This window comes from Arctopsyche grandis, chromosome 4 (genome assembly GCF_051622035.1).
Source record: "Arctopsyche grandis isolate Sample6627 chromosome 4, ASM5162203v2, whole genome shotgun sequence".
In the NCBI taxonomy this organism is placed as follows: domain Eukaryota; kingdom Metazoa; phylum Arthropoda; class Insecta; order Trichoptera; family Hydropsychidae; genus Arctopsyche; species Arctopsyche grandis.
Genome location: NC_135358.1, coordinates 28,608,418 through 28,620,593, shown reverse-complemented (window position 1 = coordinate 28,620,593; position 12,176 = coordinate 28,608,418). Strand labels below are relative to the sequence as shown.

Genomic DNA, 12,176 nt, shown 5'->3' with positions numbered 1-12,176 from the left:
TATGGAAGGAAAAGCCTGTTCCTCTTGTTCCTGTTGTACCCTGCTCGCTCAAATTAAGTGAGTATGTACCGTTTACCATGCACCTTTTTTTTTTTGATCTTTTGACTTAAGATCTTTGCCTTCCGATATTTGTGTTTTCTGTAATTTAACATTCTGGCTCGTCACGTAGACCCTATCGCTTGGTGCCCATACAAACTCGACAAGTTTTCTATAAATAGTTTTTCTTTCGGTAATTTTAACTAAGAATTCACTTTTTAAAATCTAATCTATCTATATGTGTGTGTGTGTGTGTCTCGAATTGGCTCCTAAGCTACTGGAGCGATTACGATGGAACTTTCAGGATTTGTTGTATGCATGTCCGGAAAGATTACTGTGAAAAAAAAAACGGGGAAAAACGGGAATGAGTGTCATTCGCTATAATTTCAAATGTTTTCGCGTCGCGACCAGGGTGTTCGCTACCTGCGTTGTTCTGACAAATGGGAACGGGAACGGGAATTGCATGCGTTAAGGGGGCTACAAACGCTCCGGAATTCCGGAGAGGTATTCCTTGCGGAGAGGTATTCCTCGACCGAAAGGAATACCTCAATACCTTGAGGTATTCCTTTCGGTCGACCTGAAATTGTATGCGGCTACACACGCTCCGGTATGACGCAACTGTGAAAAAAATCGCCCAAAAACGGGAACGGAAACGGGAAAAACGGGAATAAGTGTCATTGCTACACTATAATTTCAAATGTTTTCGCGGCACGACCTGCGTTGTTAGAAAAATTAAACAAACAATTAAATTATTTCAAATTTGTTCGATGCCTGCGTTTTTCCGACAAATGGGAACGAGAATGGGAACGGGAACGGGAACGATAACAGGAACGGGAATGAGAATTGCATGCGTTATTGTGGCATTGCAACGCATGCAGGATTCAGCTAGTATATATATATATAAAATTGAATGTCTGTGTGTTTGTCTCGAATAGGCTCCTAAACTACTAAACCGATAACGATGGAACTTTTAGAATTTGTTGTATGCTTGTCCGGGAAGATTACTGTGATAAAAAACGGGAAAAAAACTCTTAATAATAATATTCGTAATTACGATTTTACTGACGCGAAATTAAAGCTATCCTCCCGCCTTTAACGCATCACGCCACGAGTGTGACAATAATCGCGCCGCGCCTACCTCACACTCGAATGTGCTCGGGAACGGGAATTGTAAGCGTTATTGAGGCATTGCAACGCATGCCGGGTTCAGCTAGTACATACTAAATTCAAAGAATGCTTTCCTGTAAAGTTTTGTATTATATATATCAAGACAGCCCAGCCTTTTATAATTGTGATCTACCAATATACAGAAGGGAAATAATAATCTTTTGCATGAAGTTTATTAACCCTTTGAATGCTGACCAACGCCGATCTTGGTATGTATCAGAGGACTGAAAACATTTTAACAAGCTTTTTATCAGCTTCATTCTGTTATTATTTGAAAATCTTCGCTCCGCGCTTATAGGTAAAAAGTTTTAATAGGAATTATGTTATGTGAGTACAAAAAATTACAAAGAAATAGTTTCAAAATAAATTTTATTCACTGTTGTTGTCTTTATTGATTATATAAAATATAAAAGGGCCGACAGCAAATCGTCATTCATCGTTTGCTTCTTCTCACTTAAAATTAAATTCAGCGCAGAAAATTGTCGCTTGGCACTTTTTTGTAATATTTGTCTGATTTTAGGATGAAATTTTAAACTGCAATTTTTTCAAGTTTCGGGTAAAATCCCAATGCTCTACTACTCCGTACTTCTTCTCCAAGCTCCACTCCAGCGTTCTGGTTGGATATATTTATCAATAAATTACACAAAAGAAAATTTACACATAATTATATCTTTCAAAAGCTTAAACAAAACACATAAATCATAAATTTTCCTCCTGGATTTTAAGGAAACAAAACGATCGTTGTGAAGAAATCTGAAATAGCAGTAGGAATGGATTTTTTATTTATGCGTTCTAAATTATTAACATTTACGCGATGGAAAGGAATTTAAGCAGTAATAATGAAAGTCTAAAAATTAAACCCAATATTTAATATTGTGATTATTTAAAAAAATTTCCTGAATCACTTATTACACATCGTTTACTATAGAAAAGTCTTTTATGATTTTTAAAATACAAACAAGGAAAATGCAAAATGAAAACTTAATAACTGAGTTTTAGCCTTTTTATTACAAGATTTTCCTTAGGAATTCAAAACGTTTAAATTTATTTGAATTCAACGATATAGTGTAGAAATATGCTGGAATACTTTACATAAAAAAATATTAATTTTTTTTATGAGGCAATCATAAATACGAAAATGACATTTTATTAAAAACGTGTAAATATGTAATTTCATTGATGATTCCAACAAATGCAAAAAGCTATACAACTGATATTTTCTTTATTCCCATGACATATACTACAATGAAATGATAGTAAATTTATTGTATATAATTTGAATTGTTAATATACTTTTTTGTGAGAATCAGGATTTTCTTAGTGGTCATATTATGTATATATAATCTAATGATAATCAGTTTTTTTTTAATATCTACGTAAATTGTAATAGGTATGTAAATGAAACATTTAAAAAAGAGTGGATTTAAACGATGCAAAAAACAATTAAATATTTTTTAATTGAATCACGTTACATAATTTGATATTATAAGAACATAGATTTGAACCTTTTTGATTTCATTAATTAAATGAGTTAAATAATCAATTTTTTGAAAGTAAGCTTGAAAGTAACACTTATCACTATTAATGAACTTAAAAAAGTATTTTATATAAAAACAGATTCACGATAAAAATAAAAAAAGTACTCAATTAGGCGTGCACATACCTATGTAAATTTTACAATGAAATACCAAAATTAGAATCTATGTACCAATAACTAAATCTCTTATGACATGTAATATTCTTTTATCACCACTTATTCATTGATTATTCAAAATATTTACATACCGATTTTAAAAATTTACAATTTTTACATATTTGAAAAACCTTGAATAGAAATATTGCGATTGATCCAAATAGTACATAAATATGTTAATTAGATTACATCTCTTGAAATAAAATGAATCATCGTAAATTATATAACTTTCAATTAATATCAAAGCCCCATGATAATATGATATTTTATGTGTTATTTATATATAAGGAATAGTTAATTCAAGAAAAATCTTTTATTACCATTATAAATTTTACTTTTATATTAAGCGATTAACGGTTTTCAACAATTTTTATACATATATGTATGGGGGGTCTACCTCACGGCACCGAAAGTCAAAAGATCGAAAATGCAAATATCGGAAGGCAAAGATCGAAAATCGAAAGATCTTAAGTCGGGTGCATTGAAAACGGTACTATGTATATATAATATATATATATGTATATATATATATATATATATATATATATATATATATATATATATATATATATATATATATATATATATATATATATATATGCGGTGACGGTCACCCATGTATGGAAGCCCTTGGATCTTGGCACGAAATCATCTGAAACTCGTCTAAGTTCCAAGTAACCCTTCTTAAATTCTTCTACGGTTTAAGTTATGATACTGTGAGATAGTATGCCAAATTTGATGGTTATATATTGAGAACTGTGGAATTGCACGGCGGACACACATTCGATGAAATTCTATGAGAACAATTATTTAAATCGATATTTTTGTTTTTGTTAATTAAGTAATATTTGCTATTTTAAATAATATGTATGTACAGAATAAAAATCAATTTTAATAAACTTTCAAGATGATTAATTCGAAATTTTAAGAAATTCTGGTTTAGTCAACTCAAGGAAAATTATTTCGGATATACATATGGGTATAAAATATTTGTATCTTAATCTAAATACTAAAGGTAAAACGATTGTGAATTTGAAGGTTTTCGAGTTACATACATGTATATAATAAAAACAAGTTTTTTTGTAAACTCAGTTAGGGCCAGACATCAAAGATGTACATTACATTATTTTCGGTATTACTAACAATCTTCACAATTGTTGCGCTAGATGAAAAGGTACCTTTTCCAAATGAAAAACTGCCTCATAGCACTGAGTTTTTCACGCAAAACGCCAAAACATACAACATTCGCAACAAAAGACAAGATGGCTTTGCACTATTCGATACTCTGAAAAATTCATCACTTTTATCAAACTTAATCAACGGAAACCAAGTTAAATTAAATGTGCCTCCTGAAATATACTCGTCAAATGAATTATCGAAATTTTTATCGTTGAATTCAATCACAAGTTTACAAGCAGCTTACAAAGACTACATCAACGTGTTAGACCCAAACGCAACCGATAATGAAGAGAACGATTCTAATGAAACACCCAGTTTTCAACCATTGGTATCGACTTCGAACGGTATAGTGCGGGGAAGCTATGTGCAAGATGATACGAGCTATTATTCATTCCAAGGTATACCATATGCAGAAAAACCAGCGAGATTTCAGGTAAATTTAGTTTTGAAATTCTTATCCCCAACTGATTATTGTGTTGCAATTAGGGATCCCAATCGAATATTCGAGAATTCGAATTATTCGTTTGATTTTTCAGCCATTCGGTATTCGAATATTTCATCAACTATTCGAATATTATTCGTGGATATATTTTGCAAAAAAGTTACTTTTTAAAAGATTTCATAAACAAGCTATATTTCGCGATCTTACAATACATGTAAATTTATATCTAATTTGTAATGCCACGTATTGGGATTGGTGAATATAAAAGGCAAAGTAAGCGCAGAATGTAAATAATGATGTTATTGCATCAACCAATGATGTTTGTGTAGAAGTTTGGAAAGCATTTAAATATAATTAATCAACTTATTATATTTTGTAAATTTATTTTTAATTGCAATTTTCTCAATTTTACAAACTATCTTTTATTTTGTGTGTGTATTTTGGATTTGTTTTATTAATTTGAATATATTACATATATAAAGATGCTTAGTACGTGTGTAATTACCTTTTTTTAATTTTACATAGAATATATTCGAATAGCTCTTGATTTACTATTCGATATTCGAATAGTTGAAGTCGACGATTTGGGATCCCTAGTTGCAATTTAAAATTTTACGTAGCTTTCTCATTAACATAACAATTTCGCTGAAAATGAACATATGTATCAACTTTTCTCAGCTAAGAGGCTTATTAGGTACTTTTCAAAAGGAAAAAAGTCTTATAATCGAGTAAAGATAAAATAAAAAAACAATACCCAAACAAAACCTAATTTCTTTTCTTTCAATATTATTTTTACCAGATTTGTACTATGTAGTTCTGTTCTTCGAAAATGTACCAATTATTCACACAGCCCCGTTTTGGTTGTTAACGGTCAAAATCTGGTGACACTGACTATGTAGCATTAGAAAATTAGGATTCCCTTTAACCCTTTGAATGCTGACCAACGCCGATCGAAGTTTTGGCCACAAGTCCATGGGTCTGAAAAACGCCGATAGGCGTTGTATTTTGAGCACGTTCAAAGTAACCATTGAAAAAAAAAGCATTGAACATGGGTCGTGTAATCCGTGTTATTCATTTATCAACGTTTATAAAGACTGGTTAACATCGGATTTTCTGAATTTATAACCATAGCAGAATTTCCCGAAGGAAATCCCTAAATGCTAAGTATTTTAGATTGTGGCTTGGCATTTAGATTTGAGCATTACATTGTCTCAAAAATGAAACTATTTTTGGAAAAAAAAATTCATTAATAGACTAAAGAGAGTCTAAACACACCTTTACAAAACTCGAAATCCTCGGCGGTAGTTATCTAGTGTTTGTTTGGATTAGCTACAATTTTTATACCTGCTTTCTATTGGATTTCTATATAATTGTAGTTGAAAATGTTGGCGAAATTTTCAGCGTGGTGGGCTTTCAACAGAAAAGACGTCAGCACTCAAGGGGTTTATCTAATATATAATTTCGAATGAGACTTTGTAAGTATCTTTGATTGGGAACTTTGTAAACAAAACAAAGTTTCTATCACAATTCAATTGGTTGAATATTATATTTTTTTCGATTTAAATCAATTTAATAAAATAAAAAATGAATATTTACTACTAGATTCGCCATGTTTACGCTATTTATATTACAAATACTGAGCGAAGCCGGGTAAAACAACTAGTATTAAATATTTTATAGAATAAAATATTCAAAGTGAAAACTACATACGTACATATGAATGTACGTAAAAAAATTAATAAACATAAGTAGGTACCCACCAAAAAAAAATCTTACTACTATACATATGTGGTTACGAAACTTTGAATATGAATTTTTTAAATTTATGTTAGCATCAATTTTCTTAACATTGAAGTAGACAGAATTTCAACACGCTTAATGATAGAATGTGAAAAACAACCATTTAGTAGGCATGTATCTTGTTTTGCTATTTCCATAATGGATGTATTGAAAAAGACTAATATTACATATATAATAATACAAACTATCGGTAAATGTGTTAAAATGAATTATCATTACTTGTCATTGAAACTTTTTATACTAACCACATAGTGACAACATTTGTTGAATGATTTTACTAGATAGAAATTCATTAAAGGTATTACATAAGATTCTTATATCTTATGTAAAGAAACTGGCCTTTGCACAACGGTGGATGAGTTTTTTTTCAGAATGCGACATTAAATTATTCATTTAAAATTTGCAGTCACCTACGTCAGCAAAACGTTGGGACGGAATCAAAGACACCGTTAAGCAAAAACCTAATTGCATTCAATACGACGAGTTCTTACAAATCAAAGGAGGCAGCGAAGATTGCTTGTATTTGAACATCAACACTCCGACACTCGACTACAAAAACCTACCAGTTATAGTATGGATACACGGTGGATCTTTCAAATTCGGCACATCTAGCCAACTCATATATGGACCACAAAGACTGATTAAAAAAGACGTGGTTGTGGTGCACATTAACTACAGATTAGGAGCGTTCGGATTTTTGTCAACTCGGACAAAGCATGCTCCCGGCAATGCCGGTTTGAAAGACGTTTTGTTAGCTCTACGCTGGGTGCAAAACAACATACACATGTTTGGCGGAGATAATTACAACATATGCTTGTATGGAGTGAGTACGGGAGCTGGAATGGTGGAATATCTGATGCTATCGCCGATCGCTCAAGGCTTGTTCCAAAAAGCAATACTACAGAGCGGATCGGCTTTGAGCAATAAATTTTTTTCCGACGATCCGGTACAGTCTGCGTTCAAACTTGGAAAATATTTAGGACGACCCACTATTAGTATCGATGAGCTGATGGATACTTTAAGAGAGGCCGACGCTTTCGACATATTGGACGCTGTCGAAAAAATGGACGTAGACGGAAGCCCAAATATGAATTATTTCAATTTCGTACCGAGCGTAGAAAATGTGATCGCTGATGAGGAACTACTTTTGCCAGATACGCCAGAAGCGCTTCTAAAACGTGGTTCATATAATCAAATTCCAACACTTGTAGGCTTCAATTCAGATGAAGGATTACTCGATTTTAAGCACATAAAAAACGTTCCAAAATATCTCGACTCGTTGAATGACATCTTTGAGTATTTGCTACCGGCGGATTTGTTGAAATGCGTCAAAGATCCTCAAAAGAAAAAAGACATTCTTGAAAGGATAAAGCAGTTTTATTTCAACGGTCGTCGAATAAGTTCAGACACAATTAGAAACTATGTTGATATGATAGGAGACATTTTGTTCACTTACGGCGTACAGAAAAGTGTTCACATCAAGTCGAAGCATTTGGACGCTCCTATTTACTATTATCAATTTGCATACAACGGAGCGATAGGATTGTCGAAAAATTACATATCTTACAACATAACGGGGGTTGCTCATGCAGATGATTTGCCTTACGTATTTAAATTTGCTATAGTAGATCCAATATTTCAATATGACGACGAGGTAAAAGCAGTTTCGAAAACGATGGTCACATTGTATACGAATTTTTTGAAATATGGGTAAGTACAAGCATATATATGTAAATCCATAAAAAATTCACTCCTTTAAAAGTTGTTTTCTTACTTTATGTTGTAGGAATCCGACACCTTCAGCTACCGAAAATTTACCTGTTATATGGGAATCAATCAACGATAAAACATTACCATACCTAAGAATTTCAAATACGTTAGAAATGAAAGAAAATCCCAACAAAGAAAGATATAAATTTTGGTCGGAACTTAATGAATTATCGCATTAATTTATAAATGGAGTCTTATTAAAAATTAAAAAAAGAAGAACATTTCATACATATTTTGCATGTAAAAAAAAACTATTATAAAAAGTAAACGGAAATAAAATACAAATTGTGTCAAATACGTATAATGTAATATTTGTACATTTAATATACAATTATTTACTAAGAGAAAGAAATTTATTATTTAATTATCAATAAATAACAAAGATTGTTAACAATCATTTTTCCAGGTAACAAACCTGAATACAAAAAGCACTTATAATAATCAAATCTTAGTAAAGGATGAAAATTTTTAACCAAGTCTATTATTGACATGGGATATATTTTCCACCAATAAATAATCTGGATTAATGAATCACTGGGATTACAACCATTTAAATTCTAGTGCTTCAATAAATAAGAAGTTAAAATTAGAATAAATACTGTTTTATAGATACAAAATTTCGATCGAAATTACTTGCTAAGATTTGATAGAATAGATTGAACAACATCCATTGAGGTTGCGGTGCCTTTAAGATCAGGAGTATGAATGAGGTCCACGCTTATCGTTTTCTTAATAGCGTTTTCGATCAGATCTGCGTGATAGTGATTACCTAAATGATTTAACATATCTACCGAAGCGTTTAACATTGCAATCGGGTTTGCAATATTCTTCCCGGCAATAGCTGTGCCTGTAAAATTAATATCATCAAGTATTAAAAGAAACAATCTTCAATGCAAAAACGTATTTTAATCTCATCGAAAAACTCATTTACCAGTATTTCTGGTGCCAGGTTCAAAAACTGCATAATGTTCGCCGTAATTGCGTCCGGAAAGAAGACCAGCACCACCGACTAGTCCACAGACGACGTTAGATACGATAGTACCGTATAGATTTGTCATAATCATTACGTCAAATTGATGAGGTCTGAATAAATAAAAAAAAAGAAAATATGTATATATCAGTCAAATATGAAATATTGATACAGTTTTATAATGTTAAACACTCGTATATACCTAGAGACAAGTTGCATGCAACAGTTGTCAATAATCATGTCATTGTGTTCTATTTCAGGATAATCTTTCGCTACTTTTCGAGACGTCTCTAAGAATAATCCATCAGAAAGTTTCATTATGTTGGCTTTGTGTACAGTTGTAACCTAAATAAATACATATTAAATAAATTAACAAGATATATCACACATTGAAAAATTACACCAAGTGGTATAGCAAATACCTTCTTTCTGCCATTTTTCTTTGCGAATTCAAAAGCATATCGGGCTACTCGTTCCGAATTATCAGCCGTCACAACTTTCATCGACTCTATAACACCGTGGACGGATTCGTGCTCGAGCATAGCGTACTCTCCTTCGGTATTTTGCCTAATGATTAAAATATCGACATCACTGTGTCGGCTGGGTACTCCAGGATAGGACCGGCAATGCAGGATGTTCACATAGAGATCCAATTCATTACGCAGAGCCACGTTTCGAGAAAGCACGCCGGCAAGTTCACTCTTAGTTTCAATATTTCCCTTGATACCTACACCGTTTCGACGGATCGTCATTATCGCATATTCCAGATCATCGTTTGTCTCCGCATCGGGATTTATATCTACCACTTCAAAGTCAACGGGCGCACCGACCACTCTGGAAAAATAAACACTTGCATTATAGGTGTATATTATCAAATATTTAGTATATACATTTGACGAAGCCTAATTTACGGCTGAGAAATTTCAGATTGCAAATAAGAAAATTAACACCTAGATGTTATGTAATCTGTATTGTCATCAGTCTGTTTCTTATATTTATTGACGATTTGAAGATATTTTGCAATCTCTTATATATTGTTAGTAAACAGCATAAATGGTGTATATATGTAAATGTTTTCGTACAATTTTGAATGATAATTTTCCGTGTTGATTATTTAATACTAACTAGTGTTGTACCCGATGAAATATCATCGCATGGGTGTTGGCATATTAAGTTATTAAATAAATAAAAAATTAAAAGAAATGTGTTGGTCCCGTGTTCGATCCGCACGCCGTCGAATTTTTTTCAAATACCTTTTAAATATATTAAATTTAATATTTTAATATGAAAAAAAATATGATAAAAACTACCTAACTACCTATATATTTATGTATATATTAACAATAGAAAATGAATCAATTAATTGAATAAATGTTAATAGATGGCGGTAAACGTTTAGAGATTTAGCACCATCTATTTGCCTAGAGGAAACATTGGTAGCAAATATTATATATAGAAGTTTTTTTCTTATGTTATTATATTCGTATACGTTTTGTTGAGTGGTTAGCTGTGACGTACATATGTATGAAGAATCGAAACGACTATCAGAATAGCGATATTTTATATATGATATATGAATATTTTCTCCCATCAGAAGTCAACCACGACCAAGCAAAACACGCTCTAGAACTTATGCTTAGTAACTTTTAAAACCCCCTATATAACCGCGAGAACTTTTCTTTAACCATATAATTCGTACTCATCCTGTTAATTTTTCCTCTTGATTAATTACATCATCATTAAGCCTGAATATATGAACTAAGCTACTGTGATAGTTCAACTAAAGTCTGTATTTCAGTATCACACAATCAGTATTGTGTGATATTTCAGTATCACACAATTTGGACCGTTTCCCGGCCTATGGTAATTCAGTTGTATTTTGAAGAGGATTACTCGATTGATACAGGTGTATTTGTATGTACAGCGAAGTATGTAGGGGATTCGCTGGAACGAGCCAGGTCGAGTTCCTGAAGCTCACTGGCATCTGGGGACGATGCACCGGTTTATAAAGGTGTTGCTTGAGCAACGTGTAGCTGGGCTGGTGAGATCACGTTCTGGAAGATTCCAACGGGGTCGAGGTCTTCCTTTGCGTTCTATGTTTGATGCGTAGTTGCGTAGCTCCTTGGGATTTCCCGTGTACTCGTGATTGCGTATCTGGAGCGAGTCGAATCGCCTTTATGGATAAGCTGGACGAAGTATTTCAGCCATGGCTGACTTTCGTGTACGAGAACAGGACGCGATGATGTCATTTGTACAGATTAAGTTCGATGAGGGAAATATGTAGGTGATATCATCGACCAAGTTTCGTATGGTACAAGTCGTGCTATATATATATTTTTTAATTCTTCGTTCAAAATAAACATGTAGCTTATATTTCTAATAACAATGTCTAATGACATTGTTGCACTATGAAACGAATATGTTATTACAAGGTATATGAATGTGAATGTATATAATAAGATGTGATGTTATTGGAGTTTGAAATACAAATAGAATTCAATGAAAGATCCAAATATTAGAACCAATAGAATAGAAAAAGTGGTGGTGAAGTAACCTGAAGACTTCCTTGACGTATCCCATGAGCTCTGGTCCGATGCCCCCGCCGGGAAGCATGGTGACGGCGTGGCGGCCTCCGTACTCGGCGATGGGCATGTTTTCCTGGCGACGGATCACCGGGGTTTTGTGCTGCTGCTCGAAGTCGGAGAGCGCGGTCGCCGACGCCATCTGTCGCCGGAGCGTTCTCGCCGCACTCTTCGCTCCTCTGCTCACGGCCCCCGCCAACGACAGAGACAGAGACATCTTCGCGCACACAGACATCTTCGAACCTCGACTGTTGGATAACAACGTCCCACGGCCAGAACCAGCTGATCCGAGGCAGGACTATGGCGACGCTTATTACGACCATACTCCGGTCTACACTCAAACACTACATTTAATATTATCTAACACGCCTCAGACGATACAAATAAAACTGTTTCGATTTGGTTAGGCTGTCGCAATGCTAACCTAATTATCGATCCATAGCAATGACTTCAGTTTTATCTTACTAATCACCTAAAAATATTCAAATATTCGTTTTTTATCGTCTTATATATCCAAGTTTCAGAAATAAACAGACG

The 12,176-nt window shown here is 33.2% G+C and overlaps 2 protein-coding genes across 3 annotated transcripts; one reads left to right on the top strand and one right to left on the bottom strand.

Moving 5' to 3' along the window:
• Window positions 1–3,681: 3,681 nt before the first annotated feature.
• Window positions 3,682–8,432, top strand: LOC143910298 (juvenile hormone esterase-like). Its single transcript, XM_077428707.1, has 3 exons — window positions 3,682–4,508; window positions 6,724–8,027; window positions 8,104–8,432. Exons 1-3 carry the CDS (start codon window positions 4,008–4,010, stop codon window positions 8,264–8,266), a joined length of 1,968 nt encoding a protein of 655 aa, XP_077284833.1. The 5' UTR covers window positions 3,682–4,007; the 3' UTR covers window positions 8,267–8,432.
• Idh3g (Isocitrate dehydrogenase (NAD(+)) 3 non-catalytic subunit gamma) lies at window positions 8,265–11,985 on the bottom strand. 2 transcript variants are annotated; one of them, XM_077428709.1, is made up of 5 exons: window positions 11,612–11,985; window positions 9,480–9,891; window positions 9,260–9,402; window positions 9,019–9,170; window positions 8,265–8,934 (listed from the first exon to the last, which is right to left on the bottom strand). In XM_077428709.1, the coding sequence occupies exons 1-5, from the start codon at window positions 11,872–11,874 to the stop codon at window positions 8,717–8,719; spliced, it is 1,188 nt and encodes a 395-aa protein (XP_077284835.1). In that variant the 5' UTR covers window positions 11,875–11,985; the 3' UTR covers window positions 8,265–8,716. The 2 variants fall into 2 exon arrangements, with proteins under 2 accessions (XP_077284835.1, XP_077284836.1); XM_077428710.1 differs by having other exon boundaries at window positions 8,375–8,928; window positions 11,612–11,901.
• Between the last annotated feature and the right edge of the window lie 191 nt (window positions 11,986–12,176).